This window comes from Brienomyrus brachyistius, unplaced genomic scaffold (genome assembly GCF_023856365.1).
Source record: "Brienomyrus brachyistius isolate T26 unplaced genomic scaffold, BBRACH_0.4 scaffold95, whole genome shotgun sequence".
Lineage (NCBI taxonomy): Eukaryota > Metazoa > Chordata > Actinopteri > Osteoglossiformes > Mormyridae > Brienomyrus > Brienomyrus brachyistius.
This window is the reverse complement of record NW_026042370.1, coordinates 433,967-455,635: the sequence shown is the minus strand read 5'-3', so window position 1 is coordinate 455,635 and position 21,669 is coordinate 433,967. Positions and strand designations below refer to the sequence as shown.

Sequence of the window (21,669 nt, the reverse complement as noted above, 5' to 3'; positions counted from 1 at the left end):
GAGTCTATCCAGGAACAAGGGGGGCAGGTGGGAACCAACCCTGCGCAGGTGCAAACACACCACAGGGCACACGCACACACAGACACACACACACACACACACACACACAAACACACACACACCAACACACACACACCAACACACACACACAGACACACACACACACACACACACACACACAGACACACACACACAGACACATACACACAATTTAGCCCTACAAATCAGCCTGGGCTGCACACTTTGGGGCCGTTGGAGGAAACCCACGCGAACACGGCAGAGCGTGTGAACTCCACACGGAAAGGACACGGGACCAAACCCAGGACCTTCTTCCCATGAGGCAGCAGCACTAACCACTGTGCCGCCCACAGACAAAACAGGCATCACCACGAATATTATGAATTCATTAATCTTTTTTTTTTGGACAAACAAATACTTTATAGATGCTTATATCATCCTTGTGTGGGAGTGTAACAGGGGTAAAATATGTTCTGATATAGTTCTTTGTGTTTGATTTCACAAATAAATCCTTTTCCTTTGTTCTTCATGCACATGTGGTGAGTTTACTTTTATCTTTTTGAGATTCGTTAGTTCTGTCCTAAGATGGCACCTGTAGTCTCCCCCAAACCGGGAGAATGGTCTGGCTGCAGAACACTGGGCATCTCCACTAGGAGGACCTCCACTGTGGGACCAGGAATCACATCACCTCCACTCCTGGGCCGGACATGACGTTATGCAAAGTTCAGAAACAGAGCCAAAGTATAGGATAGAGATATTATTATTATTATTAATAATAATTATTGTAGTAGGGGGCGGCATGGTGGTGCAGTGGTTAGCACTGCTGCCTCACACCTCTGGGACCCGTGTTAGATTCTCCGCCTGGGTTACATGTGTGTGTAGTTTGCATGTTCTCCCCATGTCGTCATGGGGTTTCCTCCGGGTACTCCGGTTTCCCCTCACAGTCCAAAAACATGCTGAGGCTAATTGGAATTGCCCATAGGTGTGCATGTGCGAGTGAAAGGTGTGTGAGTGTGCCCCGCGATGGGCTGGCCCCCCATCCTGGGTTGTTCCCTGCCTCATGCCCATTGCTTCCGGGATAGGCTCCGGACCCCCCGCGACCCAGTAGGATAAGTGATAGATAAGTATAACTATATATGTACATGTATATATCTGCCTGTATAATGTTAAACATTAATGCAACATTTTGTATATAATTTTAGCATTATATAAGTAATACTGATAAATCATAATAATGTATTATAATAATATAGGATAGGATATTATTATCATCTCCACTAGGATTATATCGTATCACTCTGTAAAACGTAGGATATACCACCATCGCCAGAATCACATGACTCCACAATAGCTGTGGAGATGACGTCAGGGAAACATGGGGAATAGCTGTAATAATCCAGCCTACTGAGTTCTCTTTAGTAGCGTCGTGTCCGGGCAGGAGTGGGGTTTCCAGCCCCACAGTAGAGACCCTCCTGGCGGAGTCTGCAGCCGGATGTAATCAGTTCGTGCTCCTTACCTCTCTCTTCTAAACTGGCGCCGATGCCGGACTCTCCTCAGTCTGCGGGCAGCGCTGCTGTGAAGAGGCGTGCGGTTCGAAGGAAGGTTATATTTTAAAGTAAAGACACTCACTTTTAGTATTAATATCTGGTGCCGTTTTGTGGTAAATATGCTTGTGATGAATATGTCTAATGAATCTCGCCGCTTTGTAATTTTATTTACCCGTAATTACGCTGTTAGTTTAGCTCGCGCCGCATTTTGGCGGCTCTTCCCGCCGGCGTCGCGCGCCGTCCGACATTTCCTGAGCTACAGTCAGGTCCATAAATATTGGGACATCGACACAATTCTAATCTTTTTGGCTCTATACACCACCTCAATGGATTTGAAATGGAATGAACAAGATGTGCTTTAACTGCAGACTTTCAGCTTTAATTTGAGGGTATTTACATACAAATCTACATACACTCTCCGATCCTCCCACCTCCCCTCAAGGCACAAGGAAGACACACATCTCGGCTCTTCTCTGTCCTGGCACCTAATTGGTGGAATGAACTCCCCCTAGATGTCCGAACAGCTGAATCCTTGAATGTCTTCAAGCGACGACTCAAAACATTCCTTTTTCAGAAATACCTGACGTAATACTTCTGTATTCTTACTCGGCTCTTTTCTGGTGTGTGTGTGTTTAAAAAAATAAAATACAATTCTGCACTACTCAATGGAGTTTTCAGACAGATGGTATTCATAGCTTTGGTCCTTATTGAGCTAGCATCGGAAATTCATCGCAGAGTCTCAAAGCAAATTGCTTGATTATGTTCAGAGTTTCTGACGGAAATAGTTTCTTTCATATAAATTAGCAAATAAAAACTTGTTAAAAGCACAAGGAAAAATGAAAAAGCTGTTTGATCGTGGGGCAGGGAGTAGAGTTTTTAGTTCAGGTGATCAAGTGTTGGCGATGTTGCCAATGCAGGGTTCACTCTTTAAAGCGAAATACTCCGGCCCGTATTCCATTGGAACTCCACGGAACAGGATTATCTTGTTGCAACACCAGATCGAAAGAAATCCTCGCAGCTTTGTCATATTAACATGCTAAAACCTTATTACATTCAGTGTTTTAAGCCGGAGCTGTCTGATGGTGAGGGTGTGTCGGCTGCGTTTGGCTGCAGATGGGCTGCCGTTACATTCAGTGTTTTAAGCAGGAGCTGTCTGATGGTGAGGGTGTGTCGGCTGCATTGGCTGCAGATGGGCTGCCCTTACATTCAGTGTTTTAAGCAGGAGCTGTCTGATGGTGAGGGTGTGTCGGCTGCGTTGGCTGCAGATGGGCTGCATTACATTCAGTGTTTTAAGCAGGAGCTGTCTGATGGTGAGGGTGTGTCGGCTGCATTAGCTGCAGATGGGCTGCCATTACATTGTGTTTTAAGCAGGAGCTCTCTGATGGTGAGGGTGTGTCGGCTGCGTTGGCTGCAGATGGGCTGCCGTTACATTCAGTGTTTTAAGCAGGAGCTGTCTGATGGTGAGGGTGTGTCGGCTGCATTGGTTGCAGATGGGCTGCCGTTACATTCAGTGTTTTAAGCCGGAGCTGTCTGATGGTGAGGGTGTGTCGGCTGCGTTGGCTGCAGATGGGCTGCCATTTGTGTCTCAGGTGGTAGTGGGGGATGACAAATTTGCTCCTGATGATTCTGTATTCTGTGCCCAGGCTGAAAAACTCAGAAATGCTTAAAGACTTGGATGCTCTGTTGACTCATATGTCATTTGAACAGCGTGAAGAATTAAAATCTGTCATTTTGTCTTTTCCCTCTTTGTTCTCTGATAGTCCTACATGCACAGACTGGATACAGCATGACATCTCCTTGGTTGGTGATATTAAGCCTATCAGGCAACGTTTTTATCGCGTTTCACCAGCAAAGCAGAGGATACTTGATGCTGAGGTCCAGTATCTGTTGGAAGATGGGTTGGCAAAACCATCTCATTCTAGCTGGGCGTCCCCACGTTTGCTTGTGGGAAAACCAGACGGTACTTATCGATTCTGTACTGATTATCGCAAGCTGAACGTGGTGACTAAACCCGACTCTTTTCCACTTCCCAGAGTAGATGACTGTATAGATCTGGTTGGGTCAGCTCGCTATGTCAGTAAATTTGACCTCCTGAAGGGGTATTATCAGGTTTCTCTAACATCTAGGGCTCAGGAGATATCAGCTTTTGTGACACCCTCTGGCCTGTATTCCTACACGGTTATGAGTTTTGGGCTTAGGAATGCTCCGTCTACATTCCAGAGACTCATGAATCGGGTTATTTCAGGTCTGAGTGGATGGGCTGTCTATTTGGATGATTTTATTGTAGTAGCTGATACTTGGGAACAACATCTAAGTAGGATACAGACTTTGTTTACTCGACTATTGGAGGCCAAGCTGACAGTTAATTTGGCTAAGTGTGAGTTTGCACAGGCTACAGTCGTCTATCTGGGGAAGGTGGTGGGACAGGGGCAGGTGAGGTTTGTGTGTGCGGAAGTGCTGTCCATTGATGCTTTTCCTCCTTCTAGCACCAAAAAGGAGTTGAGACGTTTTTTAGGAATGGTAGGTTATTACAAGGCATTTTGTTTTAACTTTTCTTCTGTGGGTCCTCTAACTGACCCGTTGAAGGAGAATGTTAAGTTTACCTGGGGGCTGTTCCACGAAGCGAGCTAACCTCAAAAGCCAGGCTTATTTCAACAATCCCGGATTAATTTTTCCAAATTCGGTTCGACGATCGAGGCTAACCTGAAGCTCCGCTTAGTTACTATGTCAACATATGCTCTTGGACAAGCCTGCTCCGCGGCAGGTTAGCTGTGAAGCTTAGCTTAGGTTGATGAATACGATTGGACAAGCCATGTGATGTCACAGCACGACATTCTGCGGGGCTGGGGTTATTCTGCTGCTGTTCTCCCTCTCTCACTCTCTCTCTCTCTCTCTCTCTCTCTCTCTCTCTCCCCCTCGCTCACACACATCGACCCTCCAATATAAAATTATTACAGATTACATGCAGATGATTCCAATTACTCAGAAAGTATAAAATGACAAGGAGTGCATTGAAGGCTTTTACATGAATAACCATGGCGTGCCCGTTTATTCATAATCCAGTTGATGAGGGAGCGCGGCTCATTCGTAGAGCTTTAAGGCAGCAGGTTCCACAGGTACTTCGGCCCAGGATAGATCCGTTGCATTTTCCAGATGATTATTTACACCAGCACTATAGATTTAGCAGACGAAGTATTGCATATTTGTGTCAGTTATTGGAACCTTACATTTCTAAAAACACACGTCGCTCTAAAGCCCTTACGGTTGCACAGTCTTTGTGCATCGCTTTGCGTTACTTTGCCAGTGGTTCATTTCTGTACAGTGTGGGGGATGCTGAACATTTAAGCAAAGCTACAGTGTGCCGTGAAATCAGGAAGGTTTACGTTGCGTTAAAGTCCTTTTTAAATATATTCATTACCTTTCCTGGCTAACAAGGAATTCTTGCCATTAAGGAAACTTTCTTTGGAATTAATGGTGCTGAATCTTTAAACATCTACTCATTTACCACACATAAATCATTACCCGATAAGTAACTGAATTTAATTTGTCAGGCTTTCCTAACATCATTGGAGCCACTGACTGTACACAGGTGAGGATAAAGGCTCCAGCAGGTCCAACAGAGCCTGATTACATAAACCGCAAATCATATCACAGTATTAATGTGCAGGTAAGTACTGATAATACCTCACATTTATATATAAGAGGTGAAAGTGTAGTCGTCCAACAATATCAATGTATGTCATTACCATTTCCTAAAATGTTTCAGATGGTATGCACTGCTGAACATCTAATTTCAAACATTGCGGCAAAATGGCCAAGATCAGTACGTGATGCCAGAATTTTTCGCGAGTCACTGGCTCAGAGCCTCAGACAAGGCAAGTCAAATAAAATTCACAAATACACTATAGTTTATTATACTACAGTCTAATGTGTCTACGTTCATTATAGGAATTTTTCCTGGTGTGCTGCTTGGTGACAGGGTACCCATGTCTACTCTCTCTTCTCACACCATATACAGATCCTGCAACACAAGCAGAAAGACATTTCAGCCATGCCCATTGTAAGACAAGGGCACGCATTGAAGTGACATTTGGACAGTTAAAATCCAGGTTTAACTGCCTGCGGCATCTCAGAGTCACACCAGACAGAGCGTGTGACATTGTAGTAGCCTGTGCGGTTTTGCACAATGTGGCCATACTGCAGCAGGAGCGTCTGCCAATAATGATGCAGTATGAGCATTGGGAAGAGGGCATAGCAGTGGAAGACCACATGGGTGGTAGAGCTGTGAGAGATGTGCACGCAAACACATATTTTGGTTGATTCTGTTGTAAATTTCATTTATGTATTTCCCCCCCCCCCCCGAGAAACAATTAGAGACATTTCTTCATTTTTATTTAATCTTTCATATCCTGCTGGGGGAAGCATTTACAACAGTGAACACTGAATGTAGACATTAAAGTGATGTTAATCACTTACATCTCTCTCCAGTTTTTTAATTTCAAGCTTCAGTTTTTTATTTCCAGTTGTCGGGCAGGGCTGAGTGTTGCCCACCTGGTTCTTCAGACTCCTGTACACAGCAAATACTGCATGGGTTTATAAGGAAGAGACAAATGTTATTCGCTGCAGAATAGTTTAAAGTTCATACGGCTCGCATTTCTGAGCAAACAGAAACCGTTTCCTCATCCTCCTGTGTCGTGGATGGCCCTGCGATCTGCAAAAAGGGAACATTTGTGGTCATGGTAAATATAGCAGTGGTATGCTTATTGCTGTACAATGCCTGGCTAAGTATTAACAGTACAACTAAAGTAAAAGTGTTTCCATTAGAAGAGGGACATAACTTGCAGAATTAACTTAAGTGAACAAAAACCACAATGCATGACAGAATTAGCAGCTGATAAAGGCATTGGTCTGAAACATTAAATATAAAACCCACAGTTACTGCAGTGTATTAAAGTATATGACTAAATACAATACTCACAACAGATTCTAATGACTGTTGTCCAAGATCTAAGAGATTCAAGACACCATCCACTACTGTAATGCATTAGAATATTTAAGACATTTAACAGAAAGCAAGGCAGACAGGGAAAAAGAGTAAAGACCTACCATACCTTTAACACAAGACTGCACATGACTAGAAGGAACAACGTCTGAGGATGTTCCTCGCTCAATCCCATCAACAGGCCGTGCGCGGTTCTGTGTAAGGGCCATCACCTCAAGTGGGGTACAGGCTGCTGGAGGTGGGCCCCCACTGGCTGCGGGAGGTGGGCCCCCACTGGCTGCGGGAGGTGGGCCCCCACTGGCTGCGGGAGGTGGGCCCCCACTGGCTGCGGGAGGTGGGCCCCCACCAGTTGCAGCAACCTCAGCTCTCTTTTTGGTGGCTAAATTATACAATGCAAAGTGGGTTTTAAATTAATTCTTTAAAAATGTAGTTCTAATTAGATTTACTTTTTACCATTCTGAAGATTATTTTTGTATTTCATCTTCACTTGCTGCCAGGACCTTTTCGCTCCACTCATGTTACTTCTGAAACCAAGCATTATTAATAATTACAATTACATATCACTTTTTAATCCAAGATGGACCCATATAATTAACATGCTGTCCTGTTTATCAATGTGTTAAAATAACCTTAAAGTACCTTACAACTGGTAACAAAATGCATATGTAAAAGGAAATATTAATAACTATACATTTTGAAGGCTTGAAATTGTTCTCATTTAGTTGTTAAACATTTTTACATCCTTAACACAAAGATTATTTAAATCATGTTCTTACGCATTTAACCTGTCAGCTATTTTCTGCCATGCAGCCTCACGAGCTTTGATAATACCGCTCGTGTTCCCCTTTCTAGTTATTATATCTTTGTAGTCCTCATAGGCTTTGATAATACGGCTCGTGTCCCCCTTTCTAGTTATTATATCTTTGTAGTCCTCATAAGCTTTGATAATACGGCTCGTGTTCCCCTTTCTAGTTATTATATCTTTGTAGTCCTCATAGGCTTTGATAATACGGCTCGTGTTCCGCTTTCTAGTTATTATATCTTTGTAGTCCTCATAGGTTTTGATAATACGGCTCGTGTTCCCCTTTCTAGTTATTATATCTTTGTAGTCCTCATAGGCTTTGATAATACGGCTCGTGTTCCCCTTTCTAGTTATTATATCTTTGTAGTCCTCATAGGCTTTGATAATACGGCTCGTGTTCCCCTTTCTAGTTATTATATCTTTATAGTCCTCATAGGCTTTGATAATACGGCTCGTGTTCCCCTTTCTAGTTATTATATCTTTATAGTCCTCATAAGCTTTGATAATACGGCTCGTGTTCCCCTTTCTAGTTATTATATCTATATAGTCCTCATAAGCTTTGATAATACGGCTCGTGTCCCCCTTTCTAGTTATTATATCTTTGTAGTCCTCATAAGCTTTGATAATACGGCTCGTGTTCCCCTTTCTAGTTATTATATCTTTGTAGTCCTCATAGGCTTTGATAATACGGCTCGTGTTCCCCTTTCTAGTTATTATATCTTTGTAGTCCTCATAGGCTTTGATAATACGGCTCGTGTCCCCCTTTCTAGTTATTATATCTTTGTAGTCCTCATAGGCTTTGATAATACGGCTCGTGTTCCCCTTTCTAGTTATTATATCTTTATAGTCCTCATAGGCTTTGATAATATGGCTTGTGTTCCCCTTTCTAGTTATTATATCTTTGTAGTCCTCATAGGCTTTGATAATACGGCTCGTGTCCCCCTTTCTAGTTATTATATCTTTATAGTCCTCATAAGCTTTGATAATACGGCTTGTGTTCCCCTTTCTAGTTATTATATCTTTGTAGTCCTCGTAGGCTTTGATAATACGGCTCGTGTTCCCCTTTCTAGTTATTATATCTTTATAGTCCTCATAGGCTTTGATAATACGGCTCGTGTCCCCCTTTCTAGTTATTATATCTTTATAGTCCTCATAAGCTTTGATAATACGGCTCGTGTCCCCCTTTCTAGTTATTATATCTTTGTAGTCCTCATAAGCTTTGATAATACGGCTCGTGTTCCCCTTTCTAGTTATTATATCTTTATAGTCCTCATAAGCTTTGATAATACGGCTCGTGTCCCCCTTTCTAGTTATTATATCTTTGTAGTCCTCATAAGCTTTGATAATACGGCTCGTGTCCCCCTTTCTAGTTATTATATCTTTGTAGTCCTCATAAGCTTTGATAATACGGCTCGTGTCCCCCTTTCTAGTTATTATATCTTTGTAGTCCTCATAAGCTTTGATAATACGGCTCGTGTCCCCCTTTCTAGTTATTATATCTTTATAGTCCTCATAGGCTTTGATAATACGGCTCGTGTCCCCCTTTCTAGTTATTATATCTTTATAGTCCTCATAGGCTTGCAATAATAATTCTTGCTTCGCCTGGTTAAAAACCGCAGCTCTTTCCTTTGCTTCCATTCTTACTTATCCAGCATCGATTAACAAGGCTGCCTTTTATATCGCGTGGACGCGCACGAGTCTCGCTTATCAGGCTTGGCTTTAATCAGCGGAGATTAAATACACCTGAATTTTGTTCATGGAACTCAATGAGCCTGAAGTGAACTGTTAGGCTTACTCAAGCACGGCTATTACAAATAATCCTCGATTTTATAAGCTCGCTTCGTGGAACAACCCCCTGGTCTCCTCCTTGTCAGCAAGCTTTTGATCAGGTGAAGATATTGCTGGGTTCAGCCCCTGTGCTGGCTGCCCGAGGCTGGACAAGCCTTTCCAGCTACAGGTGGATGCAAGCCATGTTGGAGCAGGGGCTGTGCTTTTGCAGGAGGACGACCAGGGTGTGGACAAGCCGGTCAGTTATTTTTCACGAAAATGTAATAAACACCAGTTTAGGTATTCCACCATTGAAAAGGAGGCACTGGTGTTGGTTTGGGCTCTGCAGCATTTTGATGTCTATGTTGGTGGGGGTTTGCATCCAGTGGTGGTGTATTCAGATCATAACCCGCTTACCTTTCTGCATTCTCTGCAGAACCCAAACCAGCACCTGATGCGGTGGGCTTTATTTTTACAGCCATATGCTTTGGTTATACGTCACATCCGTGGTGTAGACAATGTAATGGCGGACGCATTGTCTCGCACCCCGGCTGTTGAAGTGTAGGTTTGCCTGTCATGTTTCACTCTCTCCTGTTTGTCTCCAGGTTCTGTCCTCCATAGATTGCTTTCCAGGTGCTGGGATTGCTGGAGTTCAGGACATTGGGGAGGTGGCCGGGAGGTGTGGGGGTGATAAGAACATAAGAACTATACAAACGAGAGGAGGCCATTCGGCCCATCAAGCTCGCTTGGGGAGAACTTAACTAATAGATCAGAGTCGTGAAAATCTTATCTAGCTCCGATTTAAAGGAACCCAAGGATTCAGCTTGCACTACATTATCAGGAAGGCTATTCCATACTCTGACTACACGCTGTGTAAAGAAGTGCTTCCTTAAATCCAGCTTGAAATGTTCTCCCGCTAATTTCCACCTATGGCCACGAGTTCGTGTATTTAAACTAATGCTGAAGTAACTATTTGGTTGAACAGCATCCAAACCTGTTAGAATCTTATATACCTGGATCATGTCCCCCCTCAGTCTCCTTTGCTTGAGACTGAACAGATTTAGCTGATGTATGGCCTGGATATTTTTTTTGTTTTTTTTTTTTTGGATTTTGTAGTAGGCTGGAGTTTGATTGTTTTCATGTATAATGTTGATTTGTTAGAGTCCCATTTGTGGGCCTCTGTTTTAAGGGGGAGGGTGTGACGGCCCTGCCGGTCTGTTGGCCCCGCCCACTTTTAAGGGGGAGGGTGTGACGGCCCTGCCGGTCTGTCGGCCCCGCCCACTTCCTACCTGTGGTCTTGTCCCAGTTTTTTTTTTATAGTAGGTGATCAGGGGCAGGTGTGTCGTGTCAAGCCTTAATTGGAAGGGGTATAAGGAGACCATGGAAATCTCCAGGACCTGATGGTCTCTCTCCTGAACTCCTTTCTGCCTTCTGGAAACTTTCTACTCCACTCCTCCATATGCTGAATTCTGCTATCTCTGCTTCTCATCTTCATCCTCCTCTTAATTCATTTTTGATAACTTTACTCCTTAAGTCTCTCATTTCCGTGTTTCTTAGGGATGGTAAAAGACCCTGTCAGACACTCTAATCCACGACTGGTTAGACGGGGGTGTCTCCCTCCCACATTTTGAATTGTACCACCTTGTTTCACCCTAAGGCCATTGTTTGGCCCCTTCCCAAAATAGCACCCCCACACTCCATAGGTTCACTACCCTGTCCTGAACATTGGAGCCCCCCCATCTCTAGCTCACCGTGGTCACAGTCACGTATTTCCACCCTTGGTGACATTTTTAACAGCTTCGATCTCATTCCAGTCTCTTAAGTCCACGTTTAATCTTCCCTCCTCTTTATATCTTTTCTTCCTCCAGCTGAGGTCCATGCTTAGGGCTTGTAGTCTCTCCTTCTCCTCTCCTCTGCCGCCTCACCCGCTGTGCAGATTTGCCTCTTTGTCTCTCTCCCCCAGTCCTAAGCCAGTATCCAGTCTCTATTCCTCCTCCGTAAATCCTCTCATAAACCTACCTCCATCACTTCTGTCTGGCAGATGGAGCTCTCCCCCACTCCTGATTTATCCTGGAGTATCATTTTTCAAAATACTAGAAACTGCTCTAAGAATTCCAATCATCAGCAAACACAATTTAAAATTTTCCATAGATGCAAATTTTCTAGAAATGAGCCTTTTCTTCTGCATTTAAGTGTGAAGTGAGGAGCCACATTGACACTATTGTAGTGAACGGCTCTGGGTGTGGTCGCTCCCTGCATGGTAATGAGAAACACCTGTAACTGGGACGGGGGGAGTTATTAAGAGGACTGGGGGGCAGCGGGCGGCCAGCAGTAATGAAAGGAGACTGTAGGGGAAGCTTCGGCCGGGACTCCTGTTAGCGTTTTGGGGGGGGAAGGAGGTGTTTACGGCGCTGGTGTTAGACCGGCCGCGGACAAAGACAGTTAGTTATGGGGGGAGAAAATGCTCAGAGAAGAATAGGAACTGCGTTTGTTTTAAGGCTGACAGCGAGGACCAGAGGACTGACACAAGCCCCGTCGACTGAGGAACTTTAATCCCCCCCTTCCCTGGAGAATGCGGGGGAGCCGGTGTGCTTCTCTTCAGGGAAGTAACCGCCTTTTAAAGTTGTTATTTTGGGATGAATGTGAGTGTGGGTGGATGTGTGAAAGAGGAAACTATGATTACGGTTGTGAGCATGAGGGCGGCGTTAGAAGTGAGGCTGGGAATGATTCCGTTTGGTGCCTGTATGGTGAATATGCACTACCGCTGTCACTATAAGCGTGCCGTGTTTTATATTGTCTGTATCTAAAAACACAAAGGTATGGTAACTTTAAGCTCCCAGATGTGCTGGGAGCAGAGAGGAAGCAAAAACGTGGACTGTCCGGGATTCGCCGAGGACTGGGTTGGGAAACAATTTCCTCCAAGAACCATAAAGCAGTTAAAACTAGAACTGTTTAATGAAATGAACACTGTCTGAAACTAAATTAGGGCTATGAATGTACAATGTAATGTATTTTTTTTACTTTTGTACTTGATTGTATTATCCCTCTGATGTTTTGTACTGACAATCTGTTATATGTCGTTTTTTAATTAAAAAAAAAAAAAGGAATCGCGACAGAGGTCTGTCACTGTTATGCACCATGTTTTTTTTCTTCTCAACTGTGATCACGTCCAGTTATTCCTGTTCTATCTGACACGAGTCACATATTTAACATCCCGTTTCATCCAATAGGTAAAATTATTTCCACGTTTCCTTGCGCAATGTATCTCTTCCAGTGGCATTCTGTGAAGAAGTGTAGTGATTGGAGAGGAGACTGACCAATCAGGAGTTAGCAACTTCGGGTCTCCGATTGGCTAATTATTGTGGCATAAATGTGACGCTGTGCGGAGGTGAGCGAGTGTGTATGGAAGACAAAGAGTCCGTCTATAAGCTTAGGAATGAGGCACAAATATAACGCCATAGGTCCCAAGTGACATCACCGTGTCGCTGGATGAACAATGTGACCAGAAGCAGCTGAGATTCACTATGCAAAGGACAACATGTGCCATGGTGCTTTTACAATAATTCATAATAGAGAATTTAAAAGGTGCCTGTAATTCAGCGCACAGGAGAAAAATAACATCAACATCAGTCTATAGTAGCCGCAGCACGGCGACAAATGTGAATAGTGACTCGTTATTTAATCGTGGTTAAAGTGTCACTGCACTACCGCGTTTTATAAGCAGAAATACAATGCAGAATGAATGTCATGACAGAATTGGGTGGCGGCGGAGCTTGTCCCCTATAGCTTATCGTTTCCTATTAAGTCGCATATATAAAACCCCCCAAAACAGTCCGCCGAATCCGCGTCCATTTCTGCTCAGACCGCTTCCGCGTTTCACACTAATTGGATCATTTCCTGTCTGTAAATGAAAGTGAAAGTGATTTAAAGCTGGACTCGCCATTCTGTCAAGACACACGAATGTAATTCTGGAAAAATAATAAAGATATTTTAATTGCAAGGTAAGATTATACTTAACTGACACATCTAATAAAATTAACATGTATGACACACTTGTATAGAGCGGCGGTGCCATTGATTTAAGCGCTACTTCACTTTTTTGTCTTTCTCCTTTAAAGTAAAACGTCACTTTGCGATTTCTGTAAATTGTACATTTATTTCCAAAGCATTTATCAGTGATACAGTTAAGATGTTTTGCATTGTACGTCGATCTAAGTGCTGTGCCTAAGTTAAATGCTGCTGCTCCTGAAATTTTCAGTAACTTTCTCAGTACTGTTGGAGAAAGTCAGTGGGCAGCCCGGACTTGAAATGTGTCAGAATGGAATCCCAGTGCTTTGTTTCGATGTGAAAGTGCTGAGGACTAGATGTTGTTTATGTATGAATCTATTTACCCTTCATGTTCACAGAGGCCCCAGCAGGAATCATCTGGTCTGGATCGGCACTAAAATGGAGGAAGCTGCTCCTGAAATGCGCCCCCCTGTGGAGTGTAACAGAAAGAGCCCTGAGAGGTAACAGTGTTAAAGCCCACTAGCATGCATGTCTCTCTGGGTCTATAGTCAGGCCATAACATAAAGTAAACTGGGCTCCTAGCTAGGGCTGGTCAGTGGGCAGCACTGTACTATGTGTAACTTCATAAAAAGACCTCGCCATCTTCCTTCTTTGCCTTTTTCTTCCACAATCAGGCAGTTATTTTATACTAGAGGCCAGCAACAGATCATCCCTCCCACACAAAATTACTGCATAACAAAACTACAGTAAACAAACAAACAAACAAATATATAAACAGGAAAACACTACCAAAGACCCGTCTAATGATGTAGCTTTTAACAATGATACTAAGCCTTTCCTATAATAATATAAATTATAGGACAATTTATTTCACATTAACTGTAAACTAGTCGGTTTACATAAAGAGCTTCCCAGCATATCAAAGTACAGGAAGGCAGAGCAGAAGGATAAACAGCAGTGTGATGCCGTCCCCATTGTATGAATTATATTTATACCATGAGGGTTTGTTTCCTCTCACTGCCCACAGTGTCCTGATGAGGAGAGCAGACTCCCCTGTACGCAGCTGTGCCTCCTTGAAGAGTGACAGGTCAATGCTACGTCCACTCAACTTCAGAGAGGGACCTTTTCCTACAGATCAAAGGTAAATGTGCATTTAGACAAATACTGTTTAAAATGCCCAGACTCTCAGTCAAATGGCACAGAGACACATACAAGCTATGAGGAAAGAAACTTTATATTGAATGCATATTTTTTTAACTTTGTCAAATCCAGTTGGCTTTGAGAATTTAAAGAAATGTTCTGTCTGTATTACTGTCTGTGTTCTACACTGTCTAGCCAAAAAAAGTTGCTATTTGAATCAATATCAGCAAATATTTAAAAGCCAGTGACTGGATCAGTATTATAGCTCAGCAACGTTATGCAGCAATAAAGTGAAGTCAGCTGAGAGCCTGAATCTACTGAACGGACAGGTTATCACATCAATGGATGTTTTCTTTTTATTTAGTCTGTGGTTAATTAATACAACCTTCTGATCACAGGCCCAGATGCTCACTCCACTGAGCCACTGCCCACCCCCTCAAACAAACCCACTGTCGCCTTTGGCTGGTTGTCTGGGGGCATTTGGCAGGGATGATGAAACTTTGTGACAATATAATATTGTGAAAATGCACTACATAAATAAATCTGAATTGGACTGAATTAGATTAACTTTTCTGCCTCATTCACAGACACCAAATGGAAGAATGTAGTTCAGATCTACATGACAAATCGGGTTTATCATCCATACTGAAGGTATGTATTTGTTGCTGATATGTTTTATTAGCTGTTATATGAATTAACTTATATTTTATACTGTTGAATAATAAGAAATTCATCCTGTTAAAGCAAATATATTTAAAACTGTGATGGTGCAAGTAGGAAGAATTAACTGTGACTATTTGTTTTAGTTACTAGAGGAAAAAGCCTTAAAGTTCCTAAAGGATGAGCTGAAGATGATTGTGAGGTACCTAGATCATAATTACCCAGAATGCTCTGAGCCTCTGCTGGAGGAGGACAATGACCTGGACAGTGATGGTCGGATGCAGAAGACCTGTGGCAGAGAGGGAGCTCTGAAGATCACACTGTACATCCTGAGGACCATGGAGCAAAATGATCTCGCTGACATGCTGGAGAAGAGTAAGAGCCTCATAACATTCTGTACATGTACAGCACTGTGCTAAAGCCTTAGGCAGCCAAAGAGAAGGATCTTCATGTTGGAGTGTGAGCCAATCCAAACACTTTACTAAAGTCACCGCAATATTTGCAGAAATCGTACATCCATGTATTTTTTTTACTTGACCACTAGCAGAGGTCATGTGGCTAATCAGTATCTCATTAACATTTTTATCTGATTTAATTAGTTAATGAAGTGAGCAGCTGTTGAAATGTAAGGATCACATGGACTGGCTGTGGTCCCCTGAGGAGGTTTGGGAGCTGAAGTGATGCTTTAGGTTTTGTTTCCAGAGCAACTTACTTCCCAGATAAATGGCTTTAAACTCGTGGTGTCAGTTGATTAGAAAATGGTCCAGTTAGTCACAATAATAAGCTGTGATTATTTATGATTAATCACACATTTAAAATGGTGGTCGGCTATATGCTAGTATTTTTTGGGAGACAAATACATGTGTGGTCTTGGAACAAAGAAATGAACAAAGAATTTTTTTGCTTTCCAAAAAATAAAACATGATAAACATACCTCATCATATAATGTTTGCTTTTTTCCTGACAGTTTTCACCAAGAGTGAAAAATGTATTTAACCATGTAAATATACTTTTGACGTATCTAATTTTAGGTTTTTAGTGGAATAATATATAGATTTTCTGTAAGACGTCTCCCGCTCTGGGCTGCATTTCCCAAAAGCATAGTTGCTGAATTACATAGTTAGGAAACACGCCCCCTGCTGGCAGATGCTCTCACAGCCCCGTAAGCAGAGAGACCCCACACTAAACCACCATACTAGCCCTAAAATGCAACGTGACGTCACACCTCTGGTCCCGATATACCCGTCACCCCAATGTTAACACCGCGCCGGTGGGATGGCTTCCGTATAGCGGGAGCCTATTAGCATATCCCAGCATGCTCTCCGGTGAGATGGCTTCCGTATAGCCGGAGCCTATTAGCATATCCCAGCATGCTCTCCGGTGGGATGGCTTCCGTATAGCCGGAGCCTATTAGCATATCCCAGTATGCTCGCCAGCCATGTACACAGCCCTGTTGTGTTTGTTATTGTAAATCCTTGTGCTGTTCCCCATTGTCCTGTGTGCCCTCGCCTGTGTCTGCGTGAATCCTTCCCGATCCTCGCTTGTATTTATTCATTATATAAATTACCCACAGTTTGTGTGCCTCACTGTCCGGCCTCGGACCTCCCTGTGTTTCCATCTTATGGTTCGTTGGTGCTTGTTGAGTACCTGTGTTAGTCATTTTCAGGACTTAATAACAGCCATTGTTCTCCCCTTCAAAAGAGCCTCCTTGCCTTCTGCTGTCGCTATGCGGTCTGCCGGGTACCACAATACGAGACCTACGGCCCTGGGTCAGCCTACATGATTAATTTGCATCAAGAACAAAATAGAGTATTAAGGTTTCCTGATTAATCGCAAACATGAACATGTTAACATTGACAGAATTGCTTTAAACATTTTCTTTGTCTGCCTAAGACTTATGCACAATACTGTACGTGGTGTTGTGGTAAAATTGGTATGGTGAAACTTTACATTTCACATTTGTCACAGTGAAATATCTGGACTTGTATATGTAAAAAAGTGTGTTTTTGGAAAATATTGTTCGTCTCAAACTGGTCAGGATCACAGTAAGTATTAATGCATTTTCCTCTCATTTCTTTTCAGGACAGTTCATGCTGCAATATCTGCACAGAATCAAAAGTGACCTGAAGCAGAAATGTGAGTGTGTATTTGAAGGGAAAGGAAGGACAGCCAACACTTCTCAGTGAGATTTACACAGAACTCTACATAACTGAAGGTGGGACTGGAGGAGTCAATGATGAACATGAAGTGAGACAGATTGAAACAGCATCCAAGAAAAGGCGAACAGAAGATACTACAGTCAAGTGCAATGATATATTTAAACCCTTATGTGAGACAGCTATCAGAACTGTACTCACTAAAGGGGTGGCAGGTATCGGGAAAACAGTCTCTGTGCAGAAATTTATTCTCGACTGGGCAGAAGGAAAAGCAAACCAGGATGTTCACTTCATATTTGCTCTTCCTTTCCGGGACCTAAATTTGATTAAGGAGGAATACAGTTTGATTGAACTGCTTCACCACTTTGTCCCAGAACTGAAATCGCTTGAATCCACTGAGGTGTTTAGGTACAAAGTCTTGTTCATCTTTGATGGTCTGGATGAGTGTCGCCTTCCTCTAGATTTTCATAACAATGAGAGCTGGTTTGATGTAACAATGAAAATGTCACTGGATGTGCTGTTGACTAACCTCATTAAGGGGAATCTGCTTCCATCCGCTCTCCTCTGGATAACCTCTCGGCCAGCAGCAGCCAATCAGATACCTCCTGAGTGCATCCACCGGGTGACAGAGATACGAGGGTTCAGTGATGCCCAGAAGGAGGAGTATTTCAGGAGGAGATTCAGTGATCAGAGCCTGACCAGCAGGATTATCACACATGTGAAATCATCAAGGAGCCTCTTCATCATGTGCCACATACCTGTGTTCTGCTGGATTTCAGCCACTGTGCTTAAGAGGCTTTTTAGTGAGACTGACAGGAGAGAAATTCCAAGGACTCTGACTGAAATGTACACACACTTCCTGATCTTTCAGTCCAGTTTAAAAAATGACAAGTATATGGAAAACGATGAAACCAAGCTTAAGGAATACAGCAAGGAATTCTTTTTGAAACTTGGTAAACTGGCTTTTGACAACCTTGAGAAAGGCAATCTCATATTTTATGATCAAGATCTGACAGAGAATGGCATTGATGTCACTGAAGCTTCAGTTTACTCTGGACTGTGCACAGAAGTCTTTAAAGAGGAATATGGGCTGTATGAGGAGAAGGTGTACTGCTTTGTGCATCTGAGCATCCAGGAGTATCTCGCTGCTTTATATGTGTTTCGTTCAAACTCATCAGCCAACCTGATGAAGACTGCAGTGGATAAGGCATTAAAGAGCAAGAATGGACACTTGGACCTCTACCTCCGCTTCCTCCTGGGCCTCTCAACAGACTCCAGTAAGACTCTGTTACAAAAACTACTGGGACAGACAGGAACCACCTCACATGCCACTTTAAAAAGATCCATAAAAAGGCGACTGGGACAGACAACAGCCACATACATCAGGGAGAAAATACAGAAGAATTTATCTCCAGAAAGGACCATCAACCTATTCCACTGTCTGACTGAGCTGGGTGACAATTCTCTAGTAGAGGAAATAGAAAGATACCTGAATTCAGGAAACCTTTCAACAGAAGACCTCTCACCTGCACAGTACTCAGCTCTGGCCTTTGTGATGCTGATGTCAGATGAGGAGCTGGATGTGTTTGATATGAAGAAATTCATCAGATCAGATGAAGAGCACTGGAGGCTGCTACCTGTGATCAAAAACTCCAGGACGTCACTGTAAGTAACGTGGGGATGGAAATCATGTCTGGTCTGGCAGCAATACATGAATATTGTTTGAAATGTCTGATGAATATTATTATTTGATATTCTCGACTACAGCTGTTTCTATAGCAGTAGCTAATCTGAACCACAGACTTATAATGACTGAAGGTAGTGATGCAGTAACAAACAAAAAAGTGAGGTTTCCGTTCCCATCCAGTCTGCCTTCGGATCACAGGCACAGCATCCTAACCTGCTATAGAAGCAGTGAGGGCTCTTTATCCACAGGGTGTATAAGTGGTATGTGAGTGTTATTGTCAGCAGGCGTGTTCATGTGATGGAGCCCAGAGCTGGGAGCTTCTGTATGACTGCTGTCTCTGGCTGCTCACTGGCGGCCTCTGCTGGCCACAGCTGCTCCTGGCTGAGGAGAGAACAGAACAGAGTACATGTACAAAAAAACTCCCACCAATAACACCCACTCAGGCAGTTATATATTAACATGAAATATATAATGAAAATGTGACATTTATTTCACCTGCGGATTAATCACAAGGCTGGATTTATTTTTCACCATGAGAGTCTGGAAGCCAGATTTTATATTGACTGAAGTTAGTGACGTAGTAAAGTGACAGGTTTTCTATGACCATCCTTTGTGTGACAAACTGCCAAGAGCCAGAATCTCACAGAATGTTCGGACTCTGTGCCTGGGAGTAGATGGTCACTGGTTCAGATCTCCTGGCCGGCAGAGTGATGTCATCGCTGGGTCCTTGAGCAAATCCCTTAATGCCAATATATGCAGGGACGCTGGATGCTGGCCGACCCTGTGCTGTGACCTCAAACTTCCTCTCACCTGTGTGTGTGTCTGTGTGTCTCATGGAGCAGAATGGGAGGTGAAAAGACAATTTCCCCATGGGGATGAATGAAGTATCACTGTTCATAAATATTTCTTTTAAATGTATGTTCCTTTTAAAAGCATATCTGAAAGGATTGGTAGTCCTGCAATTAGGGTTTGGTGGTTTCATAAGTTCCCAGGTAGAGAAATACAGAAAATAATGATTTCACTCACAGGATCAGGAATTCAGGTGTCATTTAAAAATCATAAACTCCTCTGGACATCATTCAAATCCCACATAAACACACACACACACACACACACACACACACACATACACACACACAAACACACACACAAACACACACACATCCCAGGCAGGAACTGAACCTGACACCCTAGATGGTCGGCTGTAGTGCTGATCACTGAGCCACAGCGCTGCTCAGAGTTTTATGGAAATACTTATGCAGGTATTAAAGAGTCTTAGGGTAACTGGCCCTTTAAGATCATTAAACAGCAGGATGGAGCTGCGTAGAGAGCTTTAAGGACATTGCAACAACAAAATATCTGATATATTTTAATGAACCTGTGACTGAATGGATTTTAGAGCATATTCACACTCATGCCCTCATTCAAACTGGCTCTTGATTACACATACAGAACATTATTGGGAATATGGTCTGTATGACGTATGAAAATGTACAGTTTGAATAAATCTATAGGCTTTTAACCCATGATAGACTTACCCACTGTCAATAATTATATGACAGCAAAAAATGGCCAAAATACACAGTAAATTTACAGGAGATCCTGTGTTGTTCTAACAGTTACTCATCTGAGTAGATTGATCCAGTTCCCAAATATTCTGCACACAAAACCTTTCAGGATATTTGTGCTTTGAAATGAAAATACTCTCTGTATTCATCATGACAGGGAACATGATGACCATCAGAGGATTGGCCAGCATTAAAAATGTATCATGTTTAATTTTTCTAACTGTAGTGATTTAAGGTACTGCCTTGCCATGTCTCAAATTCTCTTTGAACTGTAGTCTGTCCCTCTTATGCTGAAATAAGTCTGGATATTTTGTACCACTATGACCACTGATGTGTAGGATATATACCGGTCTGTGTGTATAATAACAGAGCTCCTTTGGCAGGCTGAACAGCTGTAATCTCACAGAGAAATGCTGTGAGGCGCTGGCTTCAGTTCTCAGATCAAACTCCTCACGCCTGAGAGAGCTGGACCTGAGTGACAATGACTTGCAGGATTCAGGAGTGAAGCTGCTCTCTGCTGGACTGGGGGATTCACACTGTAAGCTGGAGATACTGAGGTCAGTATTACTGGGTTTTCCACACTGTAAACTGAAGATACTGAGGTCAGTATTACTGGGTATTCCACACTGTAAACTGGGGGTACTGAAGTTAGTCATATTTGTCAGGTGAAATTGTAAACTGGTCTTTCACAAAGACACTGCAACTGGCACACAAGGTTAAACCACAGGCCACTGGTATTTGATAGTACAACTGAGATAGTATTCCACACTGTAAATGGGAGATACTGAGATCAGTTTTACTCAGTATTCCATGCTCTAAACCGCAATTATTGAAACATTTATTAGAGCAGACATATTTGCTTAAAAGTTGTACTTTTAATAGTGAGATGATATTATTTATTGGGGAGTTTTTGTCTGTCTCTCTGCAGGCTGTCAGGCTGTAGAGTCACAGAAGAAGGCTGTTCTTCCCTGGCTTCAGCTCTGAGGTCAAACCCCTCACACCTGAGAGAGCTGGATCTGAGCTACAATCACCCAGGAGACTCAGGAGTGAAGCTGCTCTCTGCTGTACTGGAGGATCCCAGCTGTAAACTGGAGAAGCTGAAGTGAGTACAGAGTGTGTGTCTGACACGCTACAGATACTTATGCATGTATGTGAAGAAGAGGCACCAATAAATAAATGGATACAGCAGTACTATGTTATGGCTTAATGGTTAGGGAAGCACAATTGTAATTGAAAGATTGCTGGATGGAATCCCTGACCAGCAAGATACCACTGAGGTACCCTGAGCAAGGTGCCGCCCCCAAGCACTGCTCC

General features: G+C 43.0%; 1 protein-coding gene across 1 annotated transcript in view; it reads left to right on the top strand.

Moving 5' to 3' along the window:
- The window catches only part of LOC125727368 (protein NLRC5-like), a 479,373-nt gene that overhangs the window by 190,040 nt on the left and 267,664 nt on the right, over positions 1-21,669 (top strand). Inside the window, exon 16 of the mRNA XM_049004038.1 lies at positions 21,284-21,457. Within this exon, the coding sequence (XP_048859995.1) occupies positions 21,284-21,457 (174 nt within the window). The remainder of the gene's footprint in view (positions 1-21,283; positions 21,458-21,669) is intronic.